This window comes from Struthio camelus, chromosome 5 (assembly GCF_040807025.1).
Source record: "Struthio camelus isolate bStrCam1 chromosome 5, bStrCam1.hap1, whole genome shotgun sequence".
NCBI classification, from domain to species: Eukaryota; Metazoa; Chordata; class Aves; order Struthioniformes; family Struthionidae; genus Struthio; species Struthio camelus.
The window spans coordinates 23,836,115-23,862,145 of NC_090946.1; the positions used below are offsets into that span (position 1 = coordinate 23,836,115).

General features: G+C 35.4%; 1 protein-coding gene across 20 annotated transcripts in view; it reads right to left on the reverse strand.

The window, feature by feature from the left end:
• SBF2 (SET binding factor 2) overlaps window positions 1–26,031 on the reverse strand; it is a 286,083-nt gene that overhangs the window by 135,877 nt on the left and 124,175 nt on the right. For all 20 annotated transcript variants that reach the window (XM_068945065.1, XM_068945055.1, XM_068945054.1 and 17 more), the window contains 3 exons: window positions 20,007–20,120; window positions 18,251–18,361; window positions 15,734–15,839 (listed from right to left, as the gene is read on the reverse strand). In XM_068945065.1, coding sequence (XP_068801166.1) covers window positions 15,734–15,839; window positions 18,251–18,361; window positions 20,007–20,120 — 331 coding nt within the window. The remainder of the gene's footprint in view (window positions 1–15,733; window positions 15,840–18,250; window positions 18,362–20,006; window positions 20,121–26,031) is intronic.

Below are 26,031 nucleotides of genomic sequence, written 5' to 3' on the forward strand. Positions count from 1 at the left end.
GAGTAGCTACAATATGAAAAAGAATAGTGCAACGTATGGCCAAGACTGTTATGTATAATGGATTGTAAAATATTCTTTTGTAGAAATCCTTCCAAGAGTAAGTGCTGATGGAGAAAACAGTTACCCATAATTTGATCGGATCCATTTAAGAAAAAATAAAAAGTCATTTAATGCAATAAAGCAAAAGGAGAGCAATACCATTACGATCCTTTGAAAGAAAAATATCTAAGAATGAGAAGAGTATTGTCATTCTTGAGCTGTACACAGGAAAAATGGTCAAGGATACACAAGAAACTGCAAACATATCTACTTCCTGTCTAAGGATTACAAAGTCCTTCCCAAGAGACATAACTACTGCAACTCTATATAAATGATATACAAAAAAAAAAAAAAAAAGCAAAGACAACAACAATAGAGGTGAATGAGCAGAATACTCTTGTTCTTGTAGAGCTCTCTTCAGACGACCCTAGTTGATATTCATGAAGCACAAAAACATGGATATTCAATTAAGAAAAAGGTAAATGGAAACTGCAACATACCACAAGCATGAAAACTGAAAAAAGTCTATTTATTTTCCAAAAGATAATATTCAGATTTTCTGCATAATGTTTAGAGATTTTGTTAAGTTCTTTTTCTTTATGAAATCCCCTGAGATTTTCCAGACCTACTGAGATCTTGGCACCCCAGCACACACTGCAACTGAATAGTTAGCAGTAAGCAAAGGAAGGAACGTATATTGAACTAGTCTTAAGCGTATCCATCCTGGGTGCTATAAACCCATGCACACATAGTTTAGGAGTCTGATTAGACTGTATTGTGGTGTCTGAAATGGTGTACAAAGTACATTTCTAGCAGAGAAATGTAAACTTGATAGCACATGCAATGTCTCTTGCTGGAAAAAAACAAAACAAAACAAACAACAACAAGGAAACTGGTGGTGGGAGGTAGAACTGATATTTGAAGGAAGGCTGCAGGTTTCAAGTCTGCTGTAAAATCGTGTTGGGGGGAGGGGAAAAGGCAAAAGGGGATCAGTCTTTACGAAGAGGACATAAGGTTGACCAGAGTGTTTTGTCTTGGGGGCCCAGGACTTCATGTTGGCTGTATGAAAAGAGGTCTGTACTGCTAAACAATTTGAAACATCTTCAGCTAATGGCACAGTGGAGTCAGGTAACTGGGTAAGTAAGAGGCAATAGAAAGAAAAGTCATGGCTGCTCAACCTCTTATGTTCCTTTATAGGCTTATATGCCCCAGACTCATACCACTGTGCAGAGAACCCACTACACCCCAGTGCCTTACTCTTTCGTGAGTATGTAAACATTTTCTTTTTTTAAAGAGTACTTCCATTGCAGAGTATGAAAAGCTTAGTTTCTGTTTCCATTTTAATTAAACAAAACTGTAGTGGGTGACGAAATAGTCCTGTATTTAACCATTTTCCTGAGGGTCCGGGTAAAGTTCTTTATTGGCTAATACAATACATTAAGAATTCAAATAACTGTTGTAAATTAAAATAGCCAACTACTGTTTTCATCAATCATAATAATAGATAATATTAAAAATACATTAATTTCAAGAAGATCTGTGGCAAGGAAAATATTCATACCATACACATAAAAATGTAATCTTTGCTTTCCATATGGAATAATCACAGACTAATGATGTATTTTAATGAGATAATAAAATTTTGGCTTTCTTTCCCTTGTCAGCCAGCAGCAAAGTACATAGCAATCAAAAAATCTAAGCTGGTGGTAACGATGAACAAATGAATGAATGATGAAATAAATAAATAATGTATAAATGAACAAATAAAAAGGAATTATCACCTGCTAGGATTCTGTAGTATGCCAAAATATAACTATTTTTAGAAGATAATGTATTGAAGAAGAAATTGTGCCCCTGAGCTCTCCAATGTAACAGACAGAAGGTAATGCGAATATGAAAGCAGGCAGAACTGTGATCAGACAATCAGTGATGCTCAACGAGATTAAGAACGTAAAAAGCTTCAGAAATATCTTACTCGGTAAGTTTGCAATGTTGACATCAACGTGCAGATTTCAGATACTATGTATACGTAAAAACAACTTATTCTTATAACTACCGTAGCATGATAATTTAAGCATGATCTTACAAGAACAAATCTAAGCAACGAAATCTCTTTAGAGTTTTTTTCTTCTCTTTGATAAAGTATTAACATTGAAGTTTTGAAATTTAAAGTTTCAGAATTATAGATTAACTTGCTTGTGAATAATAGGAAAAAAGACACTTCTGCATTCATACCAATAAAAGTAGAAAGAAAGGTAATGTGATCCAAGTTAGATCTGATTCAGTAAAGTAAGGTAAGTTTTCTTCGCTTTTTCAAATTTATTTGTTTGTTTATTTATTAGGTATTTGTTATCTGGAGTTTACATTTTTCTCATATCTGGAAAACATTTATTTGTTTTCACCTTTACCTTCCCAAGAGATTTTTTCTTTTTATAGTAGAACTTTAGAAAACACATTTATTAGGATTACTCTCTTCTCAAATACCTTGAATGAAATTTTCACTTAGTAATTTTTTCACTTCATCATTATAAACAAACGTCAGTATATAATTGTATTGCTTTTCTTTGAAAAGAAAGAAAAGAAATTGCTTTTCTTTGAAAAGCAATTTGAAAAGCCAGCTTCCTCTTAAAAGAACAACTCATCAAATAAAGCACTTTATCACATACACAGCTTCCAGTTTCTTTAATGCTAATATTTACTTAGGTAACTTTTCCTTGTGAGGTTTATAATTTGATTACAGTGAACTACTGCATATGTTTCTTATTAAAAAAATCATTACTAATACAAGTTCAGACTGGGTAAAAGTAAGTGAGCATCTTGTTTCATGTTTTTCCTGGTTCTGCAAAACAGTAAACGATACAAGAAAAGCTACTCACAACCTGCCAACACATTTCAGAGTGCTGTCCATGAATGGCTGGCATTACAGCATTATACTGGTAGAAAACAAAGCTCTCAGTGTATCCACATATGCCAAACAAATGTCAAAATACAAGCAGCATCCATTGAGGGCACAGTTTGACATTAGCTTATCATAAGCTAACGGTTGTTACTGAAAGGGACGGTCTTACCCCATTTCCCCAGCCATTCCCTGATCTTGCACACTGTTGCTTTCTTTAAGCCTGCATTAAAGCACTGGTGACTCCAAGGTGAACTAGTGCAGGGAGGAAGAGCAGATGGAGCTCTTCTTACAGCAACAGTTAGCTTTTAGACTGACAATCACAACCTGAGGCTGCTGATAGAAAACAAACATGAGCTTCCCTCTTTATACCCTTCCAAGTATTTTCTGTTAACTTGGTGGGATCTGCAGCCTGCCAGACAAATCAGTTTTATGCTGCTGGGAAACGAAGCCCCAGTGACTGCCCACAAAATGCAGTTATTTTGGAGTGCAGAAGAGCTGCTGCACAAAATTCACTATCACAATATCCCTTTATTTCTTACAGCTTCAAAAAGAATGCTTTCTTTTTGTTCTGCTGTTGCAACAGTTAAGTGCCCATTAGCAGTAAATGCTGTGTCAAATCCCTTCCTAATCTATTAGTTCTTTGACAGACTACATAAATCTACTTGGAAAGCTTGAATGGCAAATTCTCTCTTGATGGGTTATAGAGCTAATCACAGCTCATTGGCCACTCGGATTTAAACTGAAACTACAACATAAGGCAGCAACATCCATTCATGGAACACGTGGTGCCAGGTTCCACAGGCTGGAGAGTATACAATTTATCAAGCTCCAAGACCAATTAGGAGTTTCTAAATCATATACTTATTAATGAAACTGTCATCCATAATTTAATTTAACTGTATATGCTGTTAAATTCCAACAAAAGGTATACATGTTCCCTTGTCATAATATACAACATCTAATGGAAAGAAAAGAATGGAGCGAATTGGGCAAGAAGTTTGGAAACAATCTGATGGAGGGCCAAAACCACCCTGGTTCACATCACTGAAGTCTCATGACAAACATGAGATGTGGAAAGGGCATCACATAAACAGGCTGAATTAGTGCATCTTGCAATTCCAGGTACTCCTGTACTGAAAACACTGCCTCTGGCCACTTCATACAATATTGCACAGATTAAATATCCCATCATTTAGCTGCCCATAAATTATTTCTGAACAAAGCAAAGCATTAAAATATAAACAATTCTCACTCTATGTTGAGGACACTGGGATTTTCTTAGCCAACAAGCTGAAGCCAGCTAACATACCGACTGTGCAGTGACCCTTTCATAATATTTCCCAGTAATACAAAAATGCATATATATTTAATAAGGAATGTCTTTTCCCATTTATACTGTAATTTAATACAGTCTTCTGTTGTCATAAGGTATACTACATGAGCTGCTGAACACCCCATCTCCCCTAAATCAGAATTAAAATAATGAAAACTATTACGTTACAGAAAACATCCCTCAAAGAATCAACAAATCCATTAAAAGCAAAAATTCTGGGCATTTTAATATATCCTGGATTAGAAATATGGAACTGGAAGGTTCTATAAACAGTCAGAGAGTCTAGCCCCTTACCATCAGGACTGCATCAGACAATCCTAAATTGATCGATCAAGCTTCATCTTAAATGTAGTGAGACCATTTGTCATTACTATTCATAACAGAAGGCTGTTTCAAGAATTCTTCTCCTCTTACAGTTAAGAAATCATCTAACTTCCAGCCTTAATTGATTCATGGTCATTTTATCAACATTTATTCTTCACATTGATGATTTTCTGTAGCTTAAATAGGTCTTAAATAGTTCTTCCCATTCCCTTTTCTCCCCCCTCCCCTTTTTAAACACCTTACTGTATTTAGATCAACACCTCCTCTCTTGGCCACAGCTAGGCTAAACTGCCAATACTCCCCTACCTCCATTAGGGTAAACTCTCCTTTCCTCTTGTTACTGTAGTAACCCAACTCCATGCCTATGCCAGGAAGAATTCGTCTTTTTCAGTGAAATTCTACACGACCAGAAATGCACACAATATTACAGGGGAGATCTGGCTTATTTATGAGAGTTTTTTTCTAATTTATGAACTTAAACACAAGAACATAACAGCTGCTTCCTTGGGTTAGGCCAGCAGTTCAACTAGAGCTTTGTTTTTGACAGTGGCCAACAGTAGATTCTGAGGAACTAGCGTTAAGAATAGTGCAAACTTTCCCAGGATACTTTGCAGCCTTCAGCATTTTACAGCTCAGGGACTGCCACAGAATTAGTACCTTTCCCCGGAATTACAGAGTATAAAATAAAGACCTTAAACTTGCTAGAAACTAAGCACATCTAATATGAATGAGAATAGATAGGAACCAAAGCCTCCTGAAGCCAATATAACATGGAAAACAATTTAAGAAGGAACTAACCAGATAAACTTGTCTGTCAAAGGTGATTATTCTAATAAGAACAAAAGCTTCACTCATGAGTCCAACTCTGAGATTGCTACATGGAGGAGGTAAGCAATAAAACTGACTTTTGAAACTACAGGTTGTCCTGCACTAGACTTCATTTTTCCAGTTTGAAGTAGCCAGATCACTGATGATTTCCCTAGCTCATGTTTATCTAAAAAGACCAAAATACCAAAAGGGTATTACTATACATTAATTAACATGGATCTCTTCACTGCTAGACTATTCCTCAGTGCACCAGTTCTGAATGCAAAAACGTGAAAGTAGTATCGTAAAAGCTTTGCTACAACTCTCTAAATAATAAGGTCTAATCTACTTGAGAAAAATCTTTAGCCATCTGTTATTACTAACAGTTAATGGCTGAAAGGAAAGACAACATCAAGTAAAATGGATGGCAACAGTTACATAACAATTTCTTCAAACATTTCTACTGATATTTTGTTCTCCAGTTCCTGCCATTTACATTCAGTATCCTCGTAGGTCAATTGTATCAGGACAGTCTTAAACTTATTTACTATAAAGTTCATAACTTCTACAAAAACCTATTTTTATTTAAAATCCATCAACTTAAGTAACGACAGCTGAAAGACACTTGCTCAAAAAAAATTAAAGGTAGATGGCTTATAAAGAGTACTTAGATGGTCTATATCGAGAACTTTGTTAACTATTACACATATTTAAAGCTATGTTGCAGTTAAAGTGCTTTAACTCCACCTTGTTCTTTCTTTCTGAAACAATATACAAGAGAATGTTTAACATATAGAGTTATCATATAGTCTAGATCAGATTAATGAGTATTGATACAAAAAGCAGTAAACGGTAATGTATACAATCTATGACACGGAGTAAAATAAAAGGATAAAACACAGCTGAAAAGTCTAAAATAATTTGTTCAAAAAAAGCAGTCTTGAAAAGCCAGTATGAGCAATAACATGACCAACAGCTTCTATCTTCTTTTCAGATTCTGGGTTATTTTTGGATTTATGTTTTCTAAAGGGGGTTTTACTCTTTAAGCATTAGAACTACTTTTACTTTCATTTAGAATAAAAATGCAAAGCATAGCAGCTCCTACAAGGATTGTCCCTTTAAAAATTAACTAACACAGAAGTTACCTAACTCAAGAAACATCATTATTTCAGTTTTTCCCTTTTTTGATGAGTATTTCCTAATAATCACAGTATAATTAATTACATTTTTAATGTTTTTATACAAGCTTACAAAATTGATCTGAAAATGATATGAAATGACAAAGCTATTTACCAAGAATGTTTTTTTTAATTTAAGGATAAAATGCAAAATAATATAGGAAACAATTATCAGAAAACAAGTAAGTTCTGGTTCTACTTCCTACTGTTTTCTTCACATAATTCTCTATAAGATCCATCTGCCTTAGAACTACTTCAAGTGTATCAGATGAGAGTGCAAATCTGTAAAATAATAACTGTCACTATAAAGAGTAAACCATCTGGGAAGAAACTTTAACACGTAGCCATTAATATCCCTGTTCAGCAAAACACTAGGCTTACACAGAAGAAAGATTGCTGTAGGCTCAGGGGTCTTTTGAGATAGCTGAACAGGCATGGACTGAACTATGCATCAAAATGGTCTGTTAAAGACGAAGCCATGTGCCAAAACATTACATTTACAGACACAGAACTGAGAGTTTCTCAAATACTTCTGTCTACAGCCTGAAGAAGTACTCAAACTTTCAAACATTATTAGGCATCAGTATTTCCACAGCGTCCCCATCAACCTGATGTTAACTGTAAAGGGGCCCTGCTTAGAGTGTGGGATTTGACCATGTGACTTGCAGAGGTCCTTTCCGACATAAATTATTTGCAGTTCTATACAAGCTCCTCCATCATGGTAAATGCCAAGTAATTCAGGCAGCCAACCCCTACATGAAGGAGTAACTGCCAGATCATGCAAGACAACCGGCTTTATTTTGCCTAAGCGCAAGCTATTGCAGATAATCTGGCAAGCAGCATGACTGCAGAGTGTAACTTCCATACATTCCTACATAATAAATTCCCAATCTAGCTGTGTACTGATGCCACAGGAAAAAATAATTGTTTTGATCTCTCTTAAAAAGAAAAGGGCATAACTTATTTTAAGGTCTTAACAATATTACAAATAGAAATAATAAGCAGCCTAAACACACATTATCATCTGTCACTTCCCTAATGTTTTTGAATAATTGTCCCAGGGTTTCACTATGGACTAAGTACACCTATTTTACTGAAAAAACAAAATGGAAGCAAGTATCATTCCTAAATCCTAACACTAGAAAACTTATATCTTTTGTCTTACAGTCAAGGCAGCACGTTCAGTTACTGTATGTTGAACTCCACCCTCTTCTGAAAGTGAGGGAACGTTGGAAAAGTTCCATTCGCAGTCTTGGAGACGAAATACTTTGAATACAATTGGGCTCTGTCTCCCACAGCACCGTGTAGTCCAAAATGCTGTTCTTCTACTTGACTTACACATTCTGAAAAGCTCATAGACCAGCAATAGCAAAAGTTAAAAGCATTTGTGAAGGAGCAGCAGATTTAACTCAGCAAGGAAGTTTATGCTAGCTTAGCAAGACGACAGCCCAAGTCTAGGGTCACTGAGAAAGGAGTCTGAAACCAATACCCAAGAGTGTAAGACTGCACAGTTCACTTGTGCTTCTGTGAACGGAAAAATATCTGCGCCCTTCTGCTTCCTCTTGGCAAGCAGAAGTGCAAAAGGCATAGCATGCTGGGAACCAATTATTCTTGAAAAATCTCTGCCTTGGTATTTAAGTCTTCCCTTACCACTGAAGAAGAAAATATTTTCAGCACTTATGACAGAATGTACCTGAGGCAGTGTCTTATGATCTCACATGGGAGTGCACTCTTCTCCCAAGCATTTAAGTCCTCTTGCTCTTAAGCTCCATATGACACTTAACCAAACATTTCAGCCTCTTCCTTACACAAGATGCAATTTAATCATAACAGCCTTGCAAATCACTTACGTTTGACAGCACTGCTAATATTGCTCTCTTTTGATATATAAATTGGTCCGCTATATTTGCACCCAAAGTTGTCTGTGACAGAGTCTGTAGACTTCAAGATCTTTTCTTTGAGAAAGCAAAATACCTGTTTCTTTTCCTTCTGTGATGACTGATACTCCCCTCACTCCCATACTGGCTGCAGGTCTCTGTAGTCCCATTAAAAAATTAGTGCATGTCACATGTATATCTCCTGAGATGTCTACTTGAACTTTGCTGCCTAATGGTGCTGAGGTCTGACTCTGCAGAGTGCTTCATTGTCAGAAGCAATCAGCAGATTTTGGAGCACTCAGCTCCGAAACAAAATATTACAGATGATCTGCCCCACATCATTTCTCTATATTCTCTATAGCTCAACAGTTGTTAAACTGTGGGATGTTTATCTTTGTGATACATGAACAATTATGCTCCCTTAGCTCACGTCATGATTTCTGAGGTAGTGCGCTGGGAGCCAAGAACATAGGAAAGGTTGTTAACAGATGAAGCTAGCTTTATTCCAAAACGCTGAAAGTTTGACTGGAGTTTCTGTTTTTAGACCAAGAGAGACTTTTTCCTCTGGGTCAAACTATACCAGGCAGGTTGGGAGTGCATGAATACATCTCTTGCAGGATTTGCAAAGCTTGATTGTAAGTATCAAAGGAATAAAAACTTATTCTTAAGAAGTAATATCAAAATATCACCTTTGCACAACTTCTGGAAGGCAGTGAAGACAGAAGAACCAGCTGTCAGGGAGTAGCAATGGCAGACTGCTCCATAAGGGAAGGCAAGGTGGGAGCCAAGCATGGCAACAAGGCAGGCAGGGACCCTGACCTCACCAGCAAGTGGTGAAGTCCCACAGTACTCTCAGAAAGATGAGCACAGTAGGGCTGGTGACAGCAGCTAGGTGCAGCCAAAACTCCAGATTGCCAGATGAGTCCATGGTGATGAGGAAGGTTTTGGGTCAAGCCAGAAAGTAAAGTCACTGAGACAGGGTCAGGGTCAGATCCAGCGACAGTAGCAGCCAGAGTCAGCCACCGTTCAACAATCACTGGGCAAGTCCACAGTCATGAGGAAAGTCCAAGATTAAGCCAGGATGTCAAGTCCACATGTGACAGTCTGGGTCTGGATCAGCAAGGCACACTGCCAGGCCCAAGTGTAGCTGCAACATGGCTCAGGCAAGGGCCTGAGCTAAAACATGGCTTCCAGGAGAACAGGGGTGCAGGCCACTGCTTCCCACAGCTCCTTCTCACACAGCTCTTTCCACAACAAACTGAACGAAGGCTACGCAGACGTGCCACATCAATGCTGACCTTGAGCACTGGCAGCTAAACCCTGGAGTGGGGCTGGGGGGACTGTTCTTGTGCTCAGGACCCTGACATCAGCTTTTAAAGGAAATATTTGTAAGAACCAAGGACAGAGCCTGCTAAACTATCAGACTAAGCAGAGATTTCAAATCTTCAAGAGTAAAACGTGTGCTGAATGCTACTGGCACAAAAAACAGAACCATAACAAAAATCTGGTGTTCAATAAGCTTTACCTCACCAATCAAAACTATGAAATGAAAGTCTGTCAATTTAAAATCCCTCTCTAAGTACAAATATCTACTTCTGAATAGAGACAGAGTTGTGGATCTTCATTTAAAATAACGTAAATGGTAGCATTGTTATTAAATAAGATCTCCTCCCCCAAAGTATTTTGAACACAAAGGAACTTTAGTATACTCACTGCTATCAAAACTAAACTTTCCTCCCTCAATTTTTATCAAATCAAATGACTGAAAAGTGAGCAAATACAACTTTTTTTTTTACTTCTTTACACTTAGACAGTCCACCAACATAGCTTGATAAACAGAAATGGTTAGTAATACATGATCCCATCTTTTTGTTACAAAGAATTGATTGATTTATCACTGTCTAACAATAATGGGTTGTGGCTTCATGACTGTTCAAAGCAATACAAATTATCATCATCACAGTCTCACCAAGGGGGAAAAGGCAGGAAATGATTCGTTTCTATTTGCTTGCTTAGTGTTGGGGGGGTGGGGGGGGTTATTTATTTATTTTTAACCAGCTCACTTGTGTTATCAGACAAGTATCTACTCTTGTACTCTCTTGCAAAAGAAAGGTAGGAACGTGCAAGCAAGGAGAAAGGAAAGATTACACTGAATTGCTCAGTCTCAAGTCCTAGTTTTGAATTTTGGAATTGAACAGCTAGCCATAATAATACATGTTACCAGTACAACTAATATTGCAGTGGAGCATTTTAACCCCCTTCTACTGAAACACTTTCCTGCTAATCAACTCTGCCACCTCCATACACCCCTGTCCCATGTCCAGTGGCACATCTAGACATGTACTGTCTAGTACTAAACTTTTGTACAACTATGACAAATCTTTGGAAGTTCAATCAATCACTTCCGGCACCTGAAATTACTGATATTTAATGACATTGAAGTCTTTAAACACATTATTTTTTAAAGTAATTGTTCTAGAGGTTCCACATAATGCCTAATGTTTTACACACAATTTCTAGATTCGAACAATTTTAAGATATGCAAAAAGCCTGAAGAATAATGACGAAAGTATGATGACTAACATTTCCAAAGAAATTACATCATAGGCTGGACAAAGGAAAGCCAAGCTTGCCAAGCAACCTGGCTCAACCTAGCACTGCCACTCATCTTCATCCTGTTCCATCTATTTAATCTCTATATTCTACATACCCCTGAATTCAAAAGCATCCTTGCCTTGTCTTCATTCAGAAGATTCAAAGTAGAACTTACTGCAAAGTTTCATTTTGCCATGTTAAAAATTATTTTCTTTGTAACACTGAAAAGTCAGTTCAAGTTCTGCTGAAAATATTTGAGTTGGGAATTAAAGATACAACAAGGAAAAATAGCACAGACAAATTAAATGGAACAAAGAAAATGAGTGGATAGGAAAATAGTACAGGTAAGAGACTAAAATAGGAAGTAAAATTTTTGTCTTTGATTAAGTTTTTAGAAAGGGAGAAATATTAATTCTTAAGGAAAATAAATTTTTGCAATTGCGTTGCTCAGCTTAGCTGTGCAGCTCATGCCATCAGTCCTTTAAACATGCAAAAATTAAAAGTGCTGATTAAAGTAGAGGTTCTTGCTTTGCTGTATATGCTTCAGGTCCCTATTATAATTTCATGTTTTAGGTTCTCTAGGGAAAGCTGCCTATCAAGGAGATGGAGGTGTATGTCTGAGGCATGAATATGTCAGTGCTGCTAACCACACGGCCAACAGAATGGAGAAAACAAGTAGGGTTTGAGTTTGGAGAAATGAAAAGAGCCTGAGGTAGAAATAAAGGAATGCATTGTTACTAATGAAGCGAGAGAGACAAAAAGAGAAATACAACAAAAACGTCCTTCAAGCCTGAAAAGGGCTAATGTGTTTTAAAGCTTTTATGGGTATCAACCATCTGAATGACGGATACAAAGAAACAGAAGAGTCCTAAAGTCTTTTTGCTAGCATGGATCATCTTTAAAAGTAACTTTATGATTACTGTTTTTCCAGGCAATCCTTGCCATGTTATTCCCATATATTAATTCTTTTTAAACAAAAAGAATGTGTCTATGATGTAAAATGTCAAATGCTGATGTTCCTTATTATTAAGCTTAAAACCTTTGGGAATGTTTTTTCCCCAATTGCAGCTTAATGCCTAACTAAAAATACGGTTTATTTCCAGATATGTTGCGAACTTGGTAATAAAGGGAGGGTCATCCTCTGACACAGTATTATCCTGCCAAGCAGAAAAAACACAGTGAGACTACTATTGCACAACATTTCTCAATATAAATGTTGAAATTAGTTTTGTATCTATTCTTAGAGGCAAACTGTGTCTTGTTGCCCATCCTTCTCAAGTAAAGAGCTATTTTTAAAAAGGTGATTTATTCATTTCCCAAATATTTTTCTAACTACTTTTCAATTTTCTAATAATGGTTTAAATATGATTAAGTGATGTGTACCAGAAGAGAAACAGCTGAACATGTTACTTGACAAACAGACTAGTCAATGTTTGTGTCCTAAACACAGACTTTTGATGGGATCGCAGCTGTCATTAAACTACCTACCAAACATCATACTGGACACTGGAATTTTACAACAAAAGTAAACGCTTTAGACCATATCAGTAGAGACAAGTGTGCACTAAGCTCCTGTTTGAGTGGAACAGGAAAAACAGAACAGACAGCAGTATAAATATTATTAAAAACAGCACAGAAGCCTTCTGCTAAACTCAATCATGATCTCCAGAGTAAAGAATTAGCTTTACCTTAGAAAAAAAACCTTTTCGGAGGGATGAGCTAAGAGATTTTACTGCATCCTTCAGGACTTACTGCCTTTAACTCTTCATAAGGATGCATAAAAAGGAAGGTTAAATGAAAATTTACATAAACAGTCTGTTCATATTTCCATGTCCTCTTTTTGCCTTCAATATTCTTGCAAACATACACATGTAGCTACATTAACAACTCTGTTTTAGTAAATCCAAACAGAAGTTTAACAAACCTTGACCTTAAGAACATATGGTCCTTTCAATGAGATACACAGCCTACATGTGAATGGAATTATGTGCTATTCTACAGAACAATGTATGCTATACTATACAACTGCAAACATCTTTTAATGTATCCTTACAAGACATAAGGTGATTATACCATCCTGGTATATCCTCAGATACTTAAGACCCAAGAAATTTGAAGGGGGTCACAGCTGGGAACCAAATGAATGTCACGTGCTAGCAAAAAAAAAAAAAAAAAAAAAAGCCATGGTCAGAAACAGGAGATATGGGACAAGTAAGTCCCATCTGCATAGGGCTCAAGTAGCTGCTACAAAATCCACCTGCAAATTCATTTGCCTGTTTGTTGACCAATTTCATCCCCATTTCCAAGCAACCACTGCTATAAGCAGAATTAAAGACGCCTGTCGTCCATTATACCAAAGAATAAGAGATGGGAATTCTTTTCCTGTGGACTTGATTTACTTCTTCAGGGAAACAGATGCAAGTCTGTAACCTCTCTTTTCCCCCCTTCAGGCCAGTTGAAGTGTTACTAAGCAAAATTTTGAGCAGTGAGCAACTTTATCCTTCCCTATTTCTCTTTTCCTCTTTTCTCTTTTTCTCTTTTGCAGTGTACCTGCAAAGAATAGCTGGCTAACATGTGCTTACTGACTCTTAATTGTACTCCTTACAAGCTAAAAAAAGAGAAACACCGGACCAAAAAAATTTGCAATGCAACTCAGGGAAAAACAGATGGCAGAAGAGCACCAAAAACATGGAAACCAAATTGTTTACAGTAAGAAGGCTCATGGAGAAAGGGAAAAGAAAGATAAGATGACAGGCAAAGAATAAAACAGCAGTATAGATATTGGAAAGTGTAAATGAGCTAATGAGAAATTCCACAATGTAAAGAAAATAACAGTAAAGGATTGCTCATAGCTAGCACAACAATATAGGAGTCCTGGTTACATTTCCAACTCTCTATTACTCTGCTGTAGTATCTTGAGAGTTTCATGACAGCCATGTGCCTCCATTTACCCATTAATAAAATGTGGTTAATAATACTGACTTAAATCCCATTTAAGTCAGGGCGTGAAAGCAATTTTACGTTCTCATATGGAAGTGCTGTAATTCAGTCTTAGACACGATGAGCGGAATCAAAAAAAGCTCACTCTGTACTTGTGTCTTTAGTAAGAATACAAGAGAAAAAGATGGTTCTCTCAGTTTCTTCTTCCCTGTGTTTCATACGTATTTACATACCCCACTGTCTGTACACATACAGTTTCTCTCTTGCAATAAAGATTTTTTTAGATGATTTGTCTTTGTTATTTTCCTCAGACTGATCCTGCGACATAAAACGATAAAATTCCAGTTTGTCACATGAAGGCCAAATGTCAGAAGAAGCGGTAGCTAATCTGTCAAAGCACTGGCTAAAGGCCTTGCCTTCTTTGAAAATTTTGAAACTGTGAATTTACAGTAACCTTCACTACAATTGTGCAAAAGATCTGGTACCTCATACCATACTTATACCATACAGCATGGTATATCACATCATACTTAGGGTACTCATACTGTGTTTTACATCTGCACAATAGGGAAAAAGCTGTTGGGCCTTTCCATGTTTGAACCATTGTCTTCAATCTGTTCAAAGTAATCTTAACAAAACTTGATATAACAAGCCAAATAAAATCTCAGGGACTGTGGTCAAAACAAGCAGTATCTGCATCACATCAACCATGTTTTTGGAATTAAACCACTATCAATAAAATAGTAACATATTTTTTGGAATACATGAAGTATACAACTAACTCTTATTAGTAATAGGTGACACCCTACTTATTAATTCTGACACTACTTCCTGTGACACACAGTTTAGCAGTTCCTTCTAAATGTTTTATCCAAACCAGTGATATGAAATCTGGTGCCCAGAGGATTTTCTACAACCCCAAATGATTAGGTCTTATAACTTGCTGGAGTGGGAAACAGCAGTCGCTATTGTTTTGACTTATTTATGAGGAGAATGGACAACATCACATTTTCTGAGGCCATTTGACTACTGAAGACTAACCTAGAGAGCTCTATTAGAGAAGAGACTATTGATTTTTCCCTTATCTGTGGATGCTACGAGTTTTTACTTCAAAGTATCTTCAGAGACCAAAGGGAAGGAAAACTAATAGAGAGTGTTAGAATCTAATGAAATATGAGATTAGTATAGAGGTGCCTAGGTAACAGACAATTACACAATGTTGTTGCTACTGTAATGAACAAGTTAGCATTTGATGAGGATTGTGTTAGATATTCTTGATAAAAAAGCAGGGGATAATAGATAGTAACAAAATAATATACATTCCACATAGTTACCAATGTCAGTACATAGCATCTTTCTACTGATTTTCAGTTACACTAGTTTAATTATTATTCTCCTTGGTTTTGTTCAGTTTGCAGAGTATCCAAGAGAGGAAAACAAAATCAAAATCTTTCCACAGAACATTGTTCTGTAATTAAACAGAGATCAGGCTCACTTCTGCTCGCAGAACATTTGCAGATACTAGATAATTTTGGAGATATGTTACCACAGCAGGATGTAGAAAAGTTTTTATGAATGTCTGATTAGGAGATAAAAAGTGCTATCAGTCATTCTTTCATTCAAGAGAAATTAATTATACCATGTGGCTCTCTTGGAACTTGACTGAGCTCTATGAGAACAGAAAATACTTCATTCTGTAATTTAAAAAAAGAAATTTTTTTCAAAGCAAACCTAGACATACCCAGTTGCTGAAAGAGAAGAGCCACACTGGTGCCTGTAACAGGAAGACTATCATGTAGAGGAGTCTGTATCAGTTGTCGGTCTCCAGCCCCCAAAGAAAACAATTTCTATAGAACAAAATTTTAAAACAAATAAATATAAATTTAATCTATATAGAGAGTAAATATACTGTTGTCATACAGATATTCATTCATTCTGCATAAGCAAAAGTTTAAAAATTGGTTAAGAACTACTGAGTTTTGGCTGAGATCTGAAATATAATTTGAGGACAATGATATGGCTCCTTGAATGTATAGCTTGATAGTGTCTTCCCTGCATTTCCACTGAATTACTTAAATAACTATAAATTATTTCTCTGAAGGCACTGAATACTACATTTTTTATAATATATTAATAAAAAAACTGTTACAGAAAAAGAACAGTTTAAAATATATTCAGGCGAGAAAAAAAATTTTCATAATTGAAGCTCTTCAGTGTGCATTGTCTGTATACATGTTTTAAGCACGAGCATAGTTGCTTATGCCCATCACAAGACCAAAAATTTTTCCCTTGAGACACTTGCATATTAAAAACCACACTTCTACTACTCCTATGTTCCTGCTTGGCATATTAAACTGGAACTGCAGTTCTGGTTATCTTTGTAGCAGAAGAACTTACCTCCCTTGGGGGAGGCAGGAAACGGGAATGAGAGGAGTGTACTTGTGTATCGCACATCCCAAAAAGCTGTAACTGGAAAACAATCTTGATTTCCTCTCAGAGTAAATCCATGAGACACAAACAATGGGCAATTTCAAGCAGTTGCTCCTAACTACTAATTTTCAGGGGGTGAGGGGTGTCTCTGTACAAAGAGTAAGTGTGGTACAACTGTACTCTGTACAGCAGCAAAGATTGTTGAAAGTATGAAGGTAGCATGCTTCAGTAGCTGCACGGCTCACATCTGAAACCAAAATGCTCCACGGTACAACAAAAGAAGCCCCCGAGCTACAGCAGAACACAGTAGCACAGACCTGCACAGAATTCTCTACCCCGGTAGTTCAGCAGCAAATCTGGATGCAAGCTAATAACTACTTTCACAGTTGGGTATTTCAGCAGTGGACCCTTGAACCATCTGGGAGGCTCCTCAAAGACTTTCAGAGACAAATAATGGAAGAGCGTTCCCATTCTAAGATATGTAACTCAGATGGAGCCCAGGAAGCATGAAGCTGAAGAAACAAAACAGCAAAACTTTTTTCTGGTCAAAATGGAAGTTTGATACCAACAAATTCAGGGTCCCTCTGAGAGAACATTTTATTCCAAAAAAGAATGCAGAAATGGGACTAGTCAAAGGAACATGAGTTCTCCTCACTATTCTAGCAGAGGAAATGGCCACTGGGGAAGGCCACATTCATGGACGGGGGAAAAAAAAAAAAAAAGAGGATGGAAGAACAGCCAGAAGTTCAAGTGGAGGACGAGCAGAACCTGCAATATGAGGTGAAAATACCATTCTGGAAGAGAGTTTCTGTCAGGGAGATATGATCTAACTATTCCCTTTAAATCTTAAAGGCTTGAGATGTAAAAACATAGAGGCATATTTGCCTGAAGGGCCATTAGGTAGATCTTGATTAAGCTAAGAGAACATTTGGCCACTTTTAGCTTTAAGAGAAATTCCAAAGCAGCCAGGACTATGGGAAAAACAAAAAAATAATTAGAGATTTGAAGGATTTGAAGAAAGTTGATAATCCATTTGCTAGGAGGGAAGTGTAAAAAAATGTATAATGAAATCTATAGTTATGACTTGTCCTTTGTAGACTTAGTTTCTACTTATGTTTCATAATAAAAACTGTAATTTCCCTATAATGTCAAGTGAAAGTCAAACAAATGAGACCCATCTGACTTGTTAGAAACCTACAAATGCTTAGGAGTAGATTACTTGACTTTGCAAACCTGACTTTTCATTCATAGAATGCACAGGTAAAAAAAAAGCAGAAATAAGTGCATTTACAGGTAAAATTTTTCTTTTATTTTTGAAAGTATGGGCTCCTGGGCTACTTGATCACCTCTGAGAAACATGAATAAATAAAACCAGGTCCAAGTTATTATTTCAGCACTTCTTTCTAATTCCATAAAATAGAAATTTAAAAGTTATCAAAGAAAAAAACAGTAGAATCCTAAACTATATCAAGAAAATACATTGCTAAAAGAAATAGAATGAAGGACCTAAAAAAAAAGGCAAGGAAAAAAAAAACTTAAAAAAAACCTGCAGCAAGCAGAAATATTCCTGAACATACATTATTATTAAAAACTAAACTTATACAAACTGCTTGATTTGTTACTGTGCCTTGTAAAAAGCCAATTCAGTGACAAAATTAACCCTTTGACCTTATCCCGGAATGGAATTTTTGCTGTCTTTAGAAGACAGGCCACAGGGAAAGCACTCAGCTGAACTATGATCTTTTTTTCAACAAAAATATTTAAAGAATTTATTTTTTGTTTTCTTCATAAATTAAATTAACTGGAAAAATACTCTTTTTCCCTTTACCTGAGACCCTCCAGAAGCAGGGACAAGGCATGAACAGAGATTTGCAATGAGAGCCTCCAATGACACATTCAGGCTGTCCACATACACAGTATAGATCAGGCCAAGGCAAGCCTAAAAAGGTAGATGAAATGCATTAAATCGTTATACAAGGAAAGCAGATATCAAACTACTTGAAGTTATATGTGTATGAGTTTTTTTTAATGTAGTGAAGTAGGTTCCACATGGAAGACAAAGTAATTTGCTATAGAAGTAATCACTCATTTAAAAAAATTAATTCGGCTACTTAGAAGACATATATATGCTGGATTGTGCATTTGCAGCTATGTTCTTTTTTAAAAGAAATTCAGTGCTTAATATTTGCACTTTGTTCAACCATCCAAAAAGGCCCTTACTACAAATTAAGTTTTAAAATTATAAAATCATAATTTCACTTGTATCTTGAATTCTATGGACCGAAACATGACTGATTTCCAGGGTCCTGATGAATCAATGAGCTTTTACAGCATTTCATGCTAGCATCAGCAACCAATAATTCCATGTGTTATTTAATTTACATTATTTATTATTTCAATAAAAATATATTTAAATTATCAGTATTAACATTTCAACATTTCCATATTTGCTTTGTATGGTTTCAATTTTGACTGCGACATCATGGATCTAGCTGTATCATTTTGCAAATAATTTAATGTAATATAATTTAACACGACGTTCCAAAAGGAAGAAAGAATCACTTTGTTCCACAACAGCCTTTTGGTGCCGTTTATTTTAACTGCTATAATTTTGATAATTCAGCAAATATTTTAGGAATTTTCTTCTTACGAATAATTCCAACAGTAATTTTTCATATAACACATAGTTAAGCTGTGAAACTCTTTGCCACAGGATGTCATAAAATCTGAGAGTTAAGAAACTTGATAAATTGCACAAAAAACCCCCACACAAATGGCACCTCTGGTTCAGGAAGTCATTAAGCCCTAATTCAGTAGGGATTAGGAAAGTATTCTGTGGAATTATTTCTACAGCCTGTCCTATCCTTGCACACTTCCCTTTGCATTCACTATGGGCCACTATTAGAGATAAAATGCTGGGCCATATGGATTTTCAGTCCCATTTGGTATAGACGTTCTTTAAAGACTAATGAAAACTTACTATTGAATGACTTCTTCCCTTCCTCTGTAAACCAGACTACATTTGTTTCTGCTAATACTATATATTAGCCTAATAAAAATTTAAGCTTTTAATTTGTCTCAGATCAGCCATATTTAATCAGCTAAAATAATCCAAGAGCCTAACTCTCTGTCTTGCATCTTAATCTGCTCTGGAAGAGGCTCTGATGTGTTCACCTTAGATATGGGAGAAAGCTAGAATTTTGATATTTATTTACCATTATAATCAGAAACTGTTAATATATTATTTTTACCTGAGCAAATCTGGTTTCACCATAATGATTCCCTTCATTATACAGTATGTTGAGTCCAGGAAAAACAAAACACAACAAAAAAAAACCCTTTATTTCATGGTCTACATAGATTTAAAACTACTTAGAGGGTAAAAGAGCACTGCCTTAACCTATAGAGGGCATTTACTGTTGTAGACATAGATTGAACTAGATAAAAAACAATGTTTACTTTTGCTGCTAGACTCCCAAATCAATACTGAGATGTTTTCAGTCAAAACTACTGTCACTGCTACTCATTAAAAACAGATTTGTCTAGTGATACACGTTAGAAAATGACAATTTTAAGTTTTTTACCCTGAAAATTTCTGGATAATCTAGTCTGGACACCAACACCAGACTTTTAGGAGCGAATACTTCAGCAGGTGGAATTAAGCCAGACTCCTCTTCACCTTCAGATTCTTTTGCTCCCTTAAAAACAGACACATTTCAATTAATAAACATAAAAAACCTCAAATCTAAAATGTTAGCATTCTTACAAATACTACCATTCTTAACGTTTCTCAGAACTTTAAAAAGACTATAAATTAGAAAGAAAATGCATGCATTATTTCAAACTAGTGACTAAGTCAACTAAGAGGAACACATTCTACTGCTTGGACTCCCTAAAAACTTCTATGTGTAATTCAACCTGTTAAAACTCATCTGTAAAGTCAAGCATCAATGTATCTAAAAATCAAGCTATCTAAGAGAGAAGGCTAACAGGACAGTATTTCACATTAAATGCTCCTTGTGTAACGCTTTAGATGGTAAAATGGATTATAGAAAGGGATCCTTTCACAGCACGCTGTTAGTTGTGTTACAGTCAACCATAGTGCAAATAAGAAATAATAATACATTTTGTAAAAGAACTTTCAGGGTGTCCTATTCATATTCAAATAATTCAGTTTCTGACAGAATTTCCACTAATGTTGCAGATAAAATTTAAAGTCATCTCCAGCCTGACTCAGTGAATCTGAAAACTGAAGGAATGTCTTCACAAGAACTCTAGTTTTGATTTCTCAAAAAAATCTCTCAAACTTATGAACCACCATGTTTCAGGATTAAAAAAAAAAACCAAAGTATAGTATAGATAAGCTTGGAAGACCAGTTGTTCACAATATCGTGCAAGCTGCTATAACCTCCCTGCCACCACTTACAAGTACTATTCAATCACAAATATTTGACCATTATTCCTCGCCAAAACTAAAGATGTCACTAAAGATGTCACTAATTACTTCCACACATTCCATACATTCTTTGACAAATTCATTAACTAAGTTTTTAAATGACAGAAAGTATGTTCTTCCTAGTTTTTGCATGTAAATCTCTCCACTCCCAAACTACCTACCACATTTCTTTGTTCCTCTGACCCAACGTTTATTTAAGCAACTCACTATATTATCTTAATTAGGAATAGGAGAAAATTGACTTCCTTTACATGAAACATCTGCTTTCTACTTCTGTCATGTTCCTGGTCTTCATTTAAGTTAAATTAAAAAAAAAAAAAAAAATCAGAAGCACTTTCCTACTAAAAGGAAAGAACCTGAAACAGGTGCTGTGAACGCTGTGCCCAGGAATGCTGTGAATTCATGAGCCTTATTTTACAACCTCAGTTGAGCACGGGTTCCTTAAGCAATTGCACGTATACAAATAAAGGTAGTAAAAAAAAATATTGCAGGTAACTAAATTAAATAATAAATTCTTTAATTACTAAAATATTTTAGCTTCAATTAGCCTGCTGCAGGATTCCAGTTTTAATTCAACTTCAGAAGACTGCACCCAAGCTAACTGCTGTTAATTTCTTTCTTTTTTTTTTTTTTAAAACCACAAATACCTGGGTTCATATCTATACTATTTATTTCCAAAAGATACTTTCTACCGAACAGATTACTCAAAATAGTGTGAAACATCAGGGGAAACTACAGAGCATTTAATAATCCACACCTGAAATGCAGAACTACACTGAATCTTAACCAAAATACAGGATTTTTGTTACTAATTCTTTTTTGTGTTGATTATTACTCTTTCTGAAGAGAAGAAATACAGGCTCTGATGTGCAGCAATGAAGTGATTAGCAGTTTATTTTATATGTATAATTTCAGGTAATTAAGATAGCATTTTGAGAAGCAGCCACACTTCAGATAACCTTCACAGTATTTATTTGAACTTAATATTCCAAAATGGAATCTTTTAAAAAAAGGTGTCGATCTTTTAAACAAGGCTATGCCATAAATCACTGATAAAAACCACTGCCCAAAGAGGCTACAGAGAGGTACAGAATTGTTTCCTCTCCCATTCTTAAGCAAAATTATATAAATCCTTTTGCTATTTGTTTTTTTTTTTTAATCATGCAAAGATACTTTATTCTCAGTATGATGCAACAGGATGAAAAGTTAGCAACGTTAGACAGAAAGTTTCCATAAATAGAAAACCAAAGCCACACAACAAACATTCAATACAAAAGGGAAACCTGCACACCTGCTGATTCCGGGGGGATACAAAACCCCATTGATTTTCACAGTGCAATATGGACTGAATAATGTGTAGCCATAGAAGGACAGCACTAAGTCCACAGTAACCCTCTCCTAACAGTTGCAGTGATAAAGTCAATGAGAAGTGTGCCAGTGTCCTCATACCGTTCCCCTCTTCAATGTATTCATTCACAGTAGGCTTGAAAATATGCTCCACTTGCATATGCATTTGCTACATTAGCATTCACAAAGTCTAACAACAGCTTTGTGCAGACACCTGTTCCTGTTCCTTTCAAAATTATATACTGATGGTTAGATACTATAAACACATAATCAACAAAAGTTCATTATATCAACTATTCTAAACATCAGTTATGAACTTGATGCCTAAAGGAACTGATTCTGGCTACCCGACAAGCTTTGGACCACCAGAACATCAGAAAAAATGAATTTAAAGCATATCTCATGTTTCTAAACGCAAGGGACAATAGAAGCTTCTCCAGATGCACGTGGCACTAAGATGATGAAAACGCAGGGTGCATAAAACCCACTCAACTTCAGATTCAGTCCTGCATTAATTTATAACTAAATTTAATATAAAATTTGAAGAGTTTGGCTAGCAGCACATATTAAACTGATAGATCATTTACACTATGAAAACATCTTACTCTTGCTTCATAAAGGAGCTCTGGAGAAAAGTAATGTGATGTATTTTCTTCCACAGCTAAGCATTCTGACAAACACGCAGGCATACTGTTAGAAGTCAGTAGACTAAGTAGATTATCATTGCAAACATATGACTTTTAACCTACTTTTCAAGTAAAATATTAACAATATAAGCATCTGCAGTAATACTAAAACACAAAGTGGCAAAACTACAAACTTAATTCTTTCTAGTTCCACTACTGCTTGGACACATGCACATCTTTTCTCTTTCTTTCCATTCTCCTTTTTTTCTAAGGAAAAATATATTCAAAGCAAAACTAGTACTATAAACTTTGTTTCTTAGTATCTTTTTATTTTACAAATATACTGTTTAACATATTAAACTTAATATGTTTTTCAGTATATGTTGCATGTTTCAGAAAACCTTCCTAAGGATATATAAACTGAAAGATGAACGGAATTGGTTCAACCAGAAGTGAAACAATGGTGTTACAAATTTGTTTAAACATCTCATAGATTGCTATAGTTTTCCTTTTGCACTTATATTGGTGGGAAAAAGACAAGAATGGTATTTGTTGCACTGTTATGAAGCTTCCTCTACAACCTTCATGTGGATTGCTGGCTAGCAGCCCTTCATGCTGTGGCAGAACAGACTAAGAACTTTCTCAATTTAATTTAAATATTGAAACAGGAGGATTAAATTCTTTACTTCTTCATGTAGACAGACTACAAAAACTGTTAGGATGAGGAAAAAATACCGCAGGACAGCAAGCCAGCATTCCAGATATTTAAAGAGCCATTTAAAGAGTTTTATACACACACACACACACACACACACACTCTCTCTATATATAAAAATCAGATTCAGAAACAACTGCCACTTTAGACTGGAAACGAATGAAGATTTTTAAGCATCGTTTAAGTAAAGATCTTGAAAAAAATTCTTCAATAGGCTAAGGAATAGGTAACATACTCACAGTGAGCTAACTGTATTAATGCAAAGAACTTTATGATGATGTAAGTGTGATCCTACATGATTTCATCATGCTTAAAGTATTTGGTCCCCCTGTGATTACTTTTTTTTTTTTTTGTCCACAAAATCTACCAGATAATACTATAACTATTCATAATTGAGAGCATTACTTGTTCACATGCATGATTGTGACAGTCTCAGTATTTCCAGTCCTCTCCTGAAACGTGGCAGGTATACAGGAGGCTTTTGTTGTTTTAAATACTGAGTTTTTTCTTCGAGCTCCATTGTACTTACTTACTGGAGCAAGAGCATTGCCAACCTGTTAAATGTAGGTATCTGCTAAATGAACTCTACATTGTGTGGTATTGAACAATATAACTCATAGCCCATGAAATCAAAAAACATATACAAAATCAGGAAGATAATCAATTTAAAAATCAGATATAGAATTAAATTCTTAAAATTTAAATTACAATTAAACAGGCACATATTTATAGTGAATGGTGACCAGATTATGATTAGGGATGTAGCAAACCGAAACAATCTGAAAACTATCTGGTTTTACAGCAGGGTGTTTCATTTGTTTACTTGCTTGCTTTTTTTTTTTTTTTTTTAAACTTTTCCTACATAAATAATGAACGCTCAGAAAATGGTGAAACTTCTTTTAAAGGACATTTGAATCAATTTCATCTTGCTCAGCTCCTTTGCTGTAACTGTACAGCAGCCTGTTAAGAGACTGGTGAAGAAACTGTGAGGCCTGCACATCTACAGCAGACCAGTATACTATTAAACTCAATTTTTTCATTTTAATGAACGTACAAGCCCATGTTTACACACAAAAAAATATATTCAACTCTTGACACAGCATCGAAATGCATTTCATAGGTTCTTAACATAAATGAGAACACAGAGATAGAGACAGCATGAGTGCATATATTTCAATTGTTTGCCTTTTTGTGGGTCATGAGAAATATGAAATAACTTTAATACATTGGTGACCTAACCTGATGTTTTTTGGGTAAACTCCTGCAATTTACAATAATCAAATAATAGAACTAACAGGATGATTATTTAATCTATCAACTTGGTCAGTAAAAGTAGCTGAATTACTAAAATGGGCTTGTGCAAGCATTTGAAAAAATATCATAAAATAATATAAATTAGGATTAAAAAAAAAACAAAAATCAAGATTCATCTCCTAACTGAAAAATTAACTGTGAATGATGAACCATCACTCAATTTTTTATTTGTTTGTTTGTCTTCTGAGAGCAATTTGTTCTTCGGGTTAGCCAAAGTGTGTATATGGCATTAAGCCAAAGTTAGACAAATTCAGACTAATTACTGAAATATTTTTTAATATGGAAGGTAACTGTCAATTGGAATTACATACCTACAAGACCAGGTATGCCAGACGCCCAAGATGTGCTGTTTAAAAGAAAGTTTAATACCTTTTTAACAGATGTGGTTAAAATCTAATACTTCTGCACTTGAAGCACATGTTATTAAATAATGTATTGCTTCGCTTTAAATTGAACATAACCAATATAGGTGTTCTTTGGCTTTAAAAAACCCTTCATGTTTATGAAAAAGTGTAAAAATAAATGGACTTTGTTGCATTTTGTCAAAAAAACTGTAATGAGATAAGCGTTTGAAAGGTTGGTATTAGAAGAACAGTTTGAATAGAAAACAGCAATTTTAATAATAAAATATGGCACATTTTACTCAAATAAATTGGTACAGATGAAGAGAACTAAGTTTCTTCAAACTGAAATGTACTGTACATGTTTTCTTTATAAGCTACACACAGGGTACTGACAGACATCCTGTGGAAAAATGCTTTACACATTCTAATAGAACAAGTTAGTTGTTTAGCTCACCCAGTTCACTACCTATGCCAGTCTCTCTATGGTGACATTATAGGGAATTTATTAAACACTGTACATCTATAAAGTCTATAGTATAGAGCATACAGGCTTAGTTTACTAACATGTGATTAGTAACCTTCTAAATTATGTTGCAGTCTCCTGCTTCTTCAGCACACTATATACACTACTCAGCAAAACTCTTATACAGATAAAAAGCTGAATATAAAAAAAATTGCACTTCATTTTCTGCCAATGCATTTTGTTTGCTTTAGATCACAAACATATATCGATAGCTGAAAATTGTGAGTTTCAAATGACACCTTAAAAACGCCAAGAGTAGTGTAATTGCTTAGTTTCTGTGCTTA